Source organism: Canis lupus, chromosome 3 (assembly GCF_011100685.1).
Source record: "Canis lupus familiaris isolate Mischka breed German Shepherd chromosome 3, alternate assembly UU_Cfam_GSD_1.0, whole genome shotgun sequence".
In the NCBI taxonomy this organism is placed as follows: Eukaryota; Metazoa; Chordata; class Mammalia; order Carnivora; family Canidae; genus Canis; species Canis lupus.
The window spans coordinates 62,638,505-62,648,328 of record NC_049224.1 but is presented as its reverse complement, the minus strand read 5'-3'; the positions used below and the strand labels follow the sequence as shown (position 1 = coordinate 62,648,328).

The window sequence follows — 9,824 nt, the reverse complement described above, 5'->3', positions numbered from 1 at the left end:
ACACCATGGGTCTGTCCCTGAATGGACTCACAGTCCCTTCCTCAGCTTGGAGTGAGGGCTTTTCTGCTAATGCACCATCCTGTGTTTGGTGCCCCCTCCCAGCACTGAGCAGGGGAGGCCCAGGACACCCACCCTACTTGACCTTTGGAGTCTAGGCAGGGTCCCGCCCCTCTTGCGTGGGCCCAGACCTAGCTCTGATGGTGGGGACTGGTGGGAGAGAGGCTGGAATTGCAGGTGGTCGGGGCCACCCAGGTATCTCGGGTGCAGGTGCAGAAGAGACTCGGAGCAGCAGAAGCTGGAAGGGTGTACAGGAGAATGGACTGGGAGAAGGGATCTCCCCAAATTCACAAGCCTCGATTTCCTTGTCTGTGAAATGGATTCCTGATGTGGGCAGAGAGCATGGGAAGTGTGGGGGGCACCTTCAGGTCACTGGGGAGGGAACAGGCTCAGCAGCAGGCCTGGGACCCTGCTTCCTGTGCAGACTTCCCTTCCCTTTAAAGGTACCCCCACTCCAAGTGCTAAAGCCCAGGTCCTGAGGTCTCCAACATCTTGTCCCAGGGGTCCAGGTTTGTCCCTTCCAAGCTGAGTCTGGCTGTCTCCTTCCCATCTCCTGGCACTCTCCAGGGCCCTCTAGACCAGGACAAGTCAAGCCATCATGGGCAGGCAGTGGTTGGGGGGGGGGGCGGTAAGGGGGAACAGGGTAGGGCATCAAGGACTTGGGGATGGAGGTGAGGTCAGGTCACCTGGAAGAAGGGACCTCTGCAGATACAGGGCCAACCAAAGTCAGGCTGGTGGAAGCACAAGTCCTCCCCCCTCACCATGGGCTTGACTGTTGGGGCCAGAGGAGGGGTAGCTTTGAGCTCAGAGTCTTGGGGGGGAGGTGGGTTGGGTAATAGCCAGCAGAAGCGGTGGCTCTCTAGGGGCTGGGCCACTCTGCACAGTGGGACCTCTTCACACTAAGTCTGGGGTCAGAGGTCAGAGATCAGGACACTGCCCAGGAGCTCCTGGATCCTCCACCTGGTTCTCCATTCTCCTGGCCCCTGTCACAGAGAGTGTTCCCCAAATCTAGAGCCATGCCTCCCCTTCCTCTGAAGCCCCTGGACACTTGCAGATACTTCAGCCACCTCTCTCCATTCCTGTTCTTCCTGCCTGGACTTGCCTGGCTTAGCCAGGACACTTCTGCCGTCCACCTGGTCAACCTGAGGACGCCCTGGAGCCTGGTCCACTGTGGCTGGTTAGGGCTCCGGGCAGCACTCAGGGAGCACATGGAGGGACTTCTGAATGGATCTGTGGGCTCCTTTGAGATTCACCATGATTTCACATTCCTCTCCGGGAAGATAAGAGCCAGGTCCCAGACAAATCCTGGCATCTGGGAAAGACGGTGCCGGGTGACTTCCCATTTTGGCTGCCCCCTCCCACCACGGTCCTTGCACTGGCGGTCTGGCTGCGGACCGTTCAGCTCCTGGGTCTGGAGTTCTCACTCTGCCCAGATCCCTTGGCGTGACGCTGGCGAGGGGTTGTCCCCTCTAGATAATCGCAGCTGCCTCGCTGGGGGCTGAGGGTCCTCTAGGTCTCGACTCTAACCATGCGGATGTGGTGAACTCAGGTCCAGGCTGCCCCGCGGGGTCATCACGGGGAAGGGGTGCACTGCAAGCTGCAGGGGGCTGGGTTCATAAAGTGTTAGGGGAGGGATCTGGGATTCCCTGTCCCCCACCCTCACCCTCCGTCCCTGGCCCGCAGCGTCGGCAGGGCTCGCAGGGACCTGGAAGACTCAGCAAGAACATCCCCCCCCTCACCCGCACCTGCACCGAGATCGTGGAGCGCATGCGCGGGCCAAGGAGGGTGGCGGGAGGGGGGGGCGGGCCGGGAGGGGTCCTACCAGCCCAGCGCCCCCGGTGCCCGCTGTGGGAATTCGGTGTCTGAGCGGAAGGTTGCCGTGCTGCGCGCGGCCGCGGGGGGCTGCGGGCGACCTGGGCATCAGAGCCCGCCCAGACCGCATACCCGCGCGTCCAGCCCGGGTGGCCCCGGGCGCAGATTCCCAGGGGCGCCAGGCCGGGCGTCGCATTCAGACAAAGGGGCGGGAGACGGAGATGGAGATGGTTCGGTGACTGCGCCCGGAGGCCGAAGAAGAGGAGGACACGGCGCCGCGGGCCCCAGCGGCCCGGCCTCGGGACCGGGAGCTCCCAGGCCCGCGCGGAGGGGTGGCGGCGCGGGGGTGCAGGGGCCGGGCAGGAGGCATCCCCTCCGGGCCGGGAACCTCGGTCGCCTCGCGGGGCTCTGCCGCTCCGTCGTGCCCCGGGCCGCCCGCGCCAGCCCCCGCCCAGGCGCACGCCCGCTGGCCGCCCGCACCCGCCGCCGCGCAGCGCCCAAGTGTGCCATCGGGCGGGCGCGGAGGCGGTGTTTGCTCCCACCCCCGAGATCACATGGTGACCCTCGGCAGCCAATGCAGTGGACGCTAGGACCCTGCGGGACCCCGGGCGCCGCGACTGCACCGGCGCCGCTGCATTATAAATACTTCTCCAAAATGCGGCGCAGCTCCCTGCGCGCGCCCCGGCCGCCCGCCGCCTCCGCCCCGCGCCCCTGAGCCGCCGCCGCCGCCGCCGCCGCCGCCGCCGCCGCCGCCGCCGCTGCCGCCGCCGCCGCGGGTCCGAGGGCGCCGCGCCCTTGCCCTGGGCCCGGGCTGTGCCCGCCCGCAGCCCGGCCCGCGTCCCCGCGCTGCGCCGCCCGGCCGGGTGCATGCATTGTGGGCCTCCCGACATGGTCTGCGAGACGAAGATCGTGGCCGCCGAGGACCATGAGGCGCTGCCGGGGGCCAAGAAGGACGCGCTGCTCGCCGCCGCCGGCGCCATGTGGCCCCCGCTGCCAGCCGCGCCCGGGCCGGCCGCCGCGCCCCCCGCGCCCCCGCCCGCGCCGGGTCCCCAGCCCCGCGGCAGCGCGGGGGGCGCGGGCCCGCCGGGGGGGCGCGGCGTGTACATCCGCGAGTTCCGCGCGGCCGAGCAGGAGGCGGCGCGCCGCATCTTCTACGACGGCATCATGGAGCGCATCCCCAACACGGCCTTCCGAGGCCTGCGGCAGCACCCGCGCACGCAGCTGCTCTACGCCCTGCTGGCCGGTCAGTGCCCCCGCCTGCCGCAGTCCGCGCCCGCCCGCCCCGCCGGGCACCGACGCACCGGACGCCCGCAGCTCGCTCGCCCCGGCCGCGCTGCCCTGCTTGCCCAGGACTCAGCCCGGGAGGGGAGCGGGGCCCCTCCTGCCCCCCCTCCCCCGCCACCTCCCGACCCCCTTGCTCGCGCACCGACGCGCACCCGCACGCCACCGGCTTTCTGCGGCGGCCTGGGGCGAGGTGGCACCGGCGGTGGCATCCGGGCTCCCGGCCAAAGCGCGCCGGGCGGGGGCGTGGGAACGAGCGGGGCGGAGGGTGGGGGGCTGCGGGCGGGGGTCTGCGGGCGGGGGGAGGGCCGGTGTCCCCACCTGCGTTCCCTCTGCGTCCCCTTCTGCGCGGGCCCCGCCTCTGCGGCCCCTTCCCAGGTCATCGCGGGTGGGGGCGGGGTGGCGGCAGGTAGCGCCCGCTGCTGAGGCTCCGCGCCTGGCGCGTGTAACTATATATAATCCACGGGGCGGGGGAGGCTGCCTCGGAGGCTCCAAGTGCTAATTTATGAGGGGAAGACAGCCAGCTCCCCGGGGTGCCGGGGGAGGGTAAGCACCGACAAGGCAAAGCAAGGGGGCCGCGGGGGGCGGGCAGCCCCCGCAGGAACTTGGAGACCTTTGCCAGGGCCCCAGGAAGGTGGCTGTTCCCATTCCACAGATGAGGAGCTTGAGGCTGGGGGTTGTCAAGCTCCCAAGGTCATGCGGCGAAAGTGACTTTCACCGCAGGCGCCTCTGCCTCCTGGCTGCCTGGATGGATCTGGTAGCAATCTCCCGCTTGCCTCCGTCACTCCCCCTGCCCCATCCATAACCCTGAGGGCCTGGCCTTGGGAAGAAGGGGCCCCCTCCCACTCCCAGCGTTTACAAGGCTCAGACAGCCTGGAGGGCCTGTGTGAGCAGCTCCTTGGCTCCCCACCTCCCTGGAGCCACCGGGTGTATGCAAAGCTCCTTCCACAGCTGGGGGACCCCATGGGTGGTGGGCAGGGGCCACCCCTTCAAGGAGCCTGCCTGGGCCTGTTGCTGCTGCCCTCCAGGGGCACTGCTGTGCTCAGAACTTAGGGACGTTGGGTCACCCAATAGCACTCCCTACTGTAGGAAGTTTGGCACTGGGGAGAAGAGGAAGGAGCTGGTAGGCTGACCCATGGCTCCCACTGGGAAGACAGCTGGGGCATAGTTGGTGTGGCCTTTCCTCTGCACCCAGGTCCGACTGGCTCCTTTAGCCTGGAGCGACTGCGGGGGGGGGGTGTCCCTGGTCCCTGACCCCAGGGGCTTCACCACCTGCTCACTGAGGCCACCTCTCCCACCTCTCCCTGCAGTGCTCTGTTTTGCCCTGACCCGCTCGCTGCTGCTGACGTGCCTGGTGCCAGCAGGGCTGCTGGGCCTGCGCTATTACTACAGCCGGAAGGTGGTCCTGGCCTACCTGGACTGCGCTCTGCACACGGACATGGCTGACATCGAGCAGTACTACATGAAGCCGCCGGGTGAGTCCCACATGTCCCCAGCCTTTTTCTGTCCCCACCCTTTGCTCCTCCTGCCCTCTCATGGCCCCCGCTCCAGGAGAACCCCCTAGCACCAAGCAGCTCAGGACAGACAGGCCCAGGGTGGGGCTTGGCTAGTGCCCCTGGTGACCTGAACCTCCTGAGGTCACTGAGGGCTTGGACATGGGTTGGGGGTACAGCAGGGGGCAGGGACTGGGGTGCTGGGGCAAGGCCCCCGAGCATCCACCCAGACCCTAGACCTCCGGCTTGCTGTCTCAGTGCTCTGTGCTGCCGGCAGAAGGCCCTTGCTCTGAGTTTTTCTCATCTCTTGTTGGGCCTGCTATGCTGGATTGTGGGTTGGGCTGCAGTGCCAGGGACCCATGTGGTAGGTGCAGAGGATCTCAGGTGGGAACAGGCTTTCGGTGGGGGTTACTGATGGCTAGAAGAGCAAGGCTGTTGAGCAAGGCCTTCACTTCTGCCTCTGGGCCACTTAGTGAGGCGGAGGGTCTCACCCAGCACCCCCCACCCCAGCCTTCCCGAGGAGGAGGGACTGGGTCTGGTCTGGAGGGGTCTGCAGCTCCCTGGGGGCTCTTCTCCACGCTGACCTGGGGCAGGCTGGATTCTGGGTCACAGGACCACATGGTTTGCTTTGGGTCCTGAGTCAGAGAAGGGAGCCTCTGTCTCCGCCCTCTGGGGTGTGAGGGTCTGGTGCTGGTGCTAGAGGGCTCCCAGGCTGAGGAGAGGGAGCGGTTGTGGGCTCCACGGTTGATGAGGGTGTAGGAGGAGCCTGGTGAGTGCCAGCAGTGGGCAGCTGGGACGAGAGAGGCAAGGCATCCCAGAGTAAGGGTGCCCTGCTTTGGCACAGCCAGTTCCCATGCCCACTGGCTCCATCCAGGCTGGCCCTGCCCTGCCCTGCCCCTGACTCCACCCCCATCCCTACCTCAGCAGCTGCCTGGCCAGCCTTTGGCACCTTGGGCTCTCCTTGACACTTTTCTAAGCTTGAATTCAGCTTATTGTCCTCCATGGGATCGTGGTGTCAGCCCAGCTCTGCCCAGGACAGGGGGAGCACAGGGGTAAGAGCCACCTAGCTGGCAGCCAGGTTCAGGCTGCAGGAGCAGAAGAGGGCTCAGGTGGGGAGTGTGCTGTGCTGTTGGTTCTGTTTTTTTGGGGCCACCGTCTCACCGTCTCCCTGGCTGTGAGTGTGGGGGCGCTGCTTGTCCTCCAGGGATGTCTGGCAGGTTGCAGGAAAGTGCCCCGGGGACAGGGAGGATGAACTGCACCGATGGTGCCATGATGCTCAGGGGATAGTCTGGCCAGGGTGTTGGGGGGATCCAGAAGCCCTGGATGGTGGGCAGGTCAGCTGGTGGAGGGTCCATCACCTGAGGGTCTGTCAGGGCAGCAGGTCCTCAGACGTTCCTGAGCCCTGGCGACATGTCACTTCTCAGGGTATGGCAGTGAAGGAGATGGGAGGCTCCCTTGGCACACAGATGGGCTGATGGGGGCCTACCCTTGGGGTGGGGTAGTGTGATGTCACTGGGCAAGGTCAGGCGCAGAATCTTTACGGGGGAGACCTGCCACTCAAGGAGAGAAGGTGGGGGTTGTTGGTGGCAGATATGGCCATGGGGGCTGGCGTGGCCACAGGCAGGGCGAGTGCAGATGGGGGTCCTCAGAGTGGTTACTCCTGTTGGCCAGCCCCTGCCTCCTTGGGCCTCTGGGTTGGCAGTCAACAGTGGAGAGCCGGCTCTCCTTGTGGCTCATGCCTGCAGACCTCCCTTCATATGTTTTCTCTCTCTCTTCTCTCATCCCCCTTTGCCCTGCTTTTCCTCTTTCTGCCTCTCATGGGGCTGTGATTGGTCCAGGTCGTGGGTGGGGATGGGATGGGATGGCTGGCCTGGCCACTGGGCTCCAGCCCAGGAGAGGCCAAGGTCAGTGGGAGGTATGTGGTGGTCCTGATCCAGGCAGGCCATGGGGCTCCCAGGCTCAGCAGTTCCTAGCATGGTTGACCGAGCCAGAGGCTTCTGAGATCTGAGGCCCCTGGGGACATGGCTCCCAGGCAGGTCCTGCTGCCCTGGCCCATCTTCGAGTTCCCATTGTAGGGGTCCTTCTGGAGGTAACCTCATGGCACCTACCTCTCTCCAGCATCCTGTTGTGGATACACGGGGACCACTGTGGTGGGCCCCAAGTGGCCGGGAGCCAGGCCAGGTAGGCTGCACCTGTGGCTAGTCCATGGCCATTCAAGCATTAGTTCTGGTGGTAACTGGGCAGAGGAGGGGTCTGTTTGGCTGAGGCCTGCCCAGCTCTTAGTCCCTGGGGGAGGGACTCTGGCCCCAGAGCTCCTCTCTGCTCAAGCTGAGGCCCAGGGCAGGGGCCGCTCTGGGGCTGCCATGGGCAGTGGGCAGGTTGGGCCTGGTGCCTTCTGCTTGGAGGGCTCTGGTGGGGCAGCTGTGTCATGCCGCAGCTCTGACTGCCTTGTCCCTGCAGGCTCCTGCTTCTGGGTGGCCGTGCTGGATGGCAACGTGGTGGGCATCGTGGCGGCGCGGGCCCACGAGGCAGACAACACAGTGGAGCTGCTGCGCATGTCCGTGGACTCGCGTTTCCGTGGCAAGGGCATCGCCAAGGCACTGGGCCGCAAGGTGCTGGAGTTCGCTCTGGTGCACAACTACTCTGCGGTGGTGTTGGGCACGACGGCCGTCAAGGTGGCCGCACACAAGCTCTACGAGTCGCTGGGCTTCAGACACATGGGCTCAAGTGACCACTACGTGCTGCCTGGCATGACCCTGTCGTTGGCTGAGCGCCTCTTCTTCCAGGTCCGCTACCACCGCTACCGCCTGCAGCTGCGCGAGGAGTGACCACTGCCCACCCGCCCGCCCACCTGCCGCCCTGGCCGCCCCATCCGCCTGTGCCCGCCTGCCCACCGCCCAGACCCGCTTTCAGACGCTCACCTTGGCGTTTGTGTTGGGTTTTTTCTTTTCAACATCACGCGGTTCTCTGGCTGGTTCTCCAGGGGGTGTGGGGCTGTTGCTCATCTGTGACACTTTGGGGGCTAGATTGTTTGCAGCCACGGCCCCTCGCCCTCCCCAGCCTGCTGGGGCTGCGTCCTGAAGAGTGACAGCATGGACCACCACGTGCCCACTCAGCTGCTCAGCCTGCTCGAGGGGCCTCTTCCAGCCCAACGCCGTCGGGGCAGGCCTAGCCTGGCCCACCAAGCACAGAACCTCTGCACCACGGCCCCTGCCCAGCAGACCCCTGGCCGCCAGCCAGGCAATGGCTCAGCTGTCAGTCCCCAGGAGGTGTGGCCTGCTGGGCTGGCCAGCTACTGCCCCATGGGGCACCGAGCTGGCCATGGGCCCCGCTTTGCTCCGTGCATGCTGAGGACATGGCCTGGCTGCAGCATGCCGCATGCCCACAGCCTCCTGCCCTGCTGCCCTGCTCAGACTGGGCCTAGACTGGTGAGCACCCCCTGCCCGGCCTTGGAGCTAGCCTGAGCTAGAGCTAGCCCTGGCAGCCCACCTGCTCTCTGGAGGGCTTGCCTGTCTCTCACCATCCCTTGCTCTGCCCGGCCCAGCTTTGCTTTGACATTGAGTCATGTTTCTTTCCTTTTGGTCTCTGTCCCTCCTCTGCCCCGGCTTTGCTGATTGGCATCATCACCCAGGTGTGGTTCCCGTAGCAACCTGTTGCACAGCCTGGTCAGGGTCCTACAGGAGAGCAGAGGGGAGACAGTCATGCAGTCGCCTGTCCCCAGTGCCAGCTAGATGATGGTGGCCTCTCCCAGACCTCCCCGAGGACCACTCTGCCTAGCGGCTGATGGGCTCTGTCCTGTGAATCGTACTAAGCCAGGCCGCTGCCAACACCACTGAGCCCACAGCTTCTCCCAGCCTGAAACCGACCTATTTTTTAATAAGTTATTTAGACAGAATAGCACTCTGCATGACTTTAATTCTTGGGACAAAATGGTAGTTTATACCTTAACATACACACACATACACACATACCTGTGTGGTCTAGAATATGCACTATTTCTGGCCCAGTTTGGTGGGGGCGGGTGGCTGGGTGGGTGGAAGGTTTCAGATTTTGAGATCTGGAGGGAGACCCTGATTTAGCATTCTTTCCCCCAAAAGAGCATTCCTGGGTTGTGAGGAGGCTCTGGGGAGCCCTTGTCCAGCCTTGACTTGTGCGACTGAGGCCAGGGGTGGCAGCAGATTCCCTGCTGCCTTTGGGAGGGATGAGTGCTGTCTACTTTGGCTTGGGGGTAGGGGTGGCCTGGCTGTGCCCCCAGCCTCTCCTTCCTGAGGTGGGAGGCAGCTGGCAGGTGTAGGGTGGCCTGGACAGTGGGGGGACAAGAGGGTTGGCAGTGCCCACAGGTCCAGCTTGGAGTCCTGGGCCCAGCTACAGTGGTAGGAAGGCCGTAAATGCCCACGGAGGCCCCTCTGTTTTGGGAGCTGGGAGGGAGGAGGATGGTGGACCATGGGTCTGGGTCCCACATACGGGATGCGGAGGGGATGTTCTTGAAAAGGCACTTGGGAAACGAGCAGATGAGTGAAATAAGCCCAGTTTGCCGAGGGGCCTTTTGTGCTGTCAGCAGTCGGGATATTTGCAGAACATTGTATAGCCCCCACTCTCCCCTGTACATTTCTCCCTGGTGGCGTCCCGTCCCTGCTTGGGGACAGGAGTTTTGTAGACTGTACAGAAATCGGCACCCTATTTTCTTGCAGCTCTCAGATTTTGTTAATCTGGATTATACAGACAGACGTAAAGTGTTTTAGCAAAATGGAAAACAAACAGTTGTGCCTTTTTCCTCTTTTTGTTTGGTTTGGTTTCGGCTCGGGGCGGCCTTAGTCGGTGTGGGGACTGCGGGGGCTGTGGCTGGTCTGAGGCCTGGCTGGGCAGGAGGGGCAGGTAGGGGCTGCGCGGGGTCAGCACAGTGGGCTGTGTCTTGTCAGTGGTAGCTTGGGGACACCACCGGCTTCTGTTGATCCTGTGCCTTTGGAGCCCCTGGTCCCTGGTGTGGGGACACATGGGTGGGGGCCGTTTGAGCCCACTGGGGGTGTGGCAGAGCCTGGGGCTCCGGAGCGGCCAGTGTCTGCTGGACATGGACCAAAGCATGTCACCAGGGCTGCTCCCCGGGATGTATGGCCCTCTCCTGTCCTCCTGGGGTCCATGTAGGGTATGGGCTGGGTGGGCTGCAGCGTCTCCCCCAGTTGG

General features: G+C 64.7%; 1 protein-coding gene across 1 annotated transcript; it reads left to right on the top strand.

Annotated features, from left to right (window-relative positions):
• Positions 1-2,701: 2,701 nt before the first annotated feature.
• NAT8L (N-acetyltransferase 8 like) lies at positions 2,702-9,415 on the top strand. The gene is made up of 3 exons (XM_038533262.1): positions 2,702-3,112; positions 4,461-4,625; positions 7,104-9,415. Exons 1-3 carry the CDS (start codon positions 2,737-2,739, stop codon positions 7,469-7,471), a joined length of 909 nt encoding a protein of 302 aa, XP_038389190.1. The 5' UTR covers positions 2,702-2,736; the 3' UTR covers positions 7,472-9,415.
• Positions 9,416-9,824: the final 409 nt, after the last annotated feature.

Coding starts and splice junctions, on each gene's coding strand:
- NAT8L (XM_038533262.1), top strand. CDS start 2,737: ATGCATTGTGGGCCTCCCGACATGGTCTGCGAGACGAAGATCGTGGCC. Junction 3,113..4,460: donor GCTCTACGCCCTGCTGGCCG/GTCAGTGCCCCC, acceptor CTCTCCCTGCAG/TGCTCTGTTTTGCCCTGACC. Junction 4,626..7,103: donor GTACTACATGAAGCCGCCGG/GTGAGTCCCACA, acceptor TTGTCCCTGCAG/GCTCCTGCTTCTGGGTGGCC.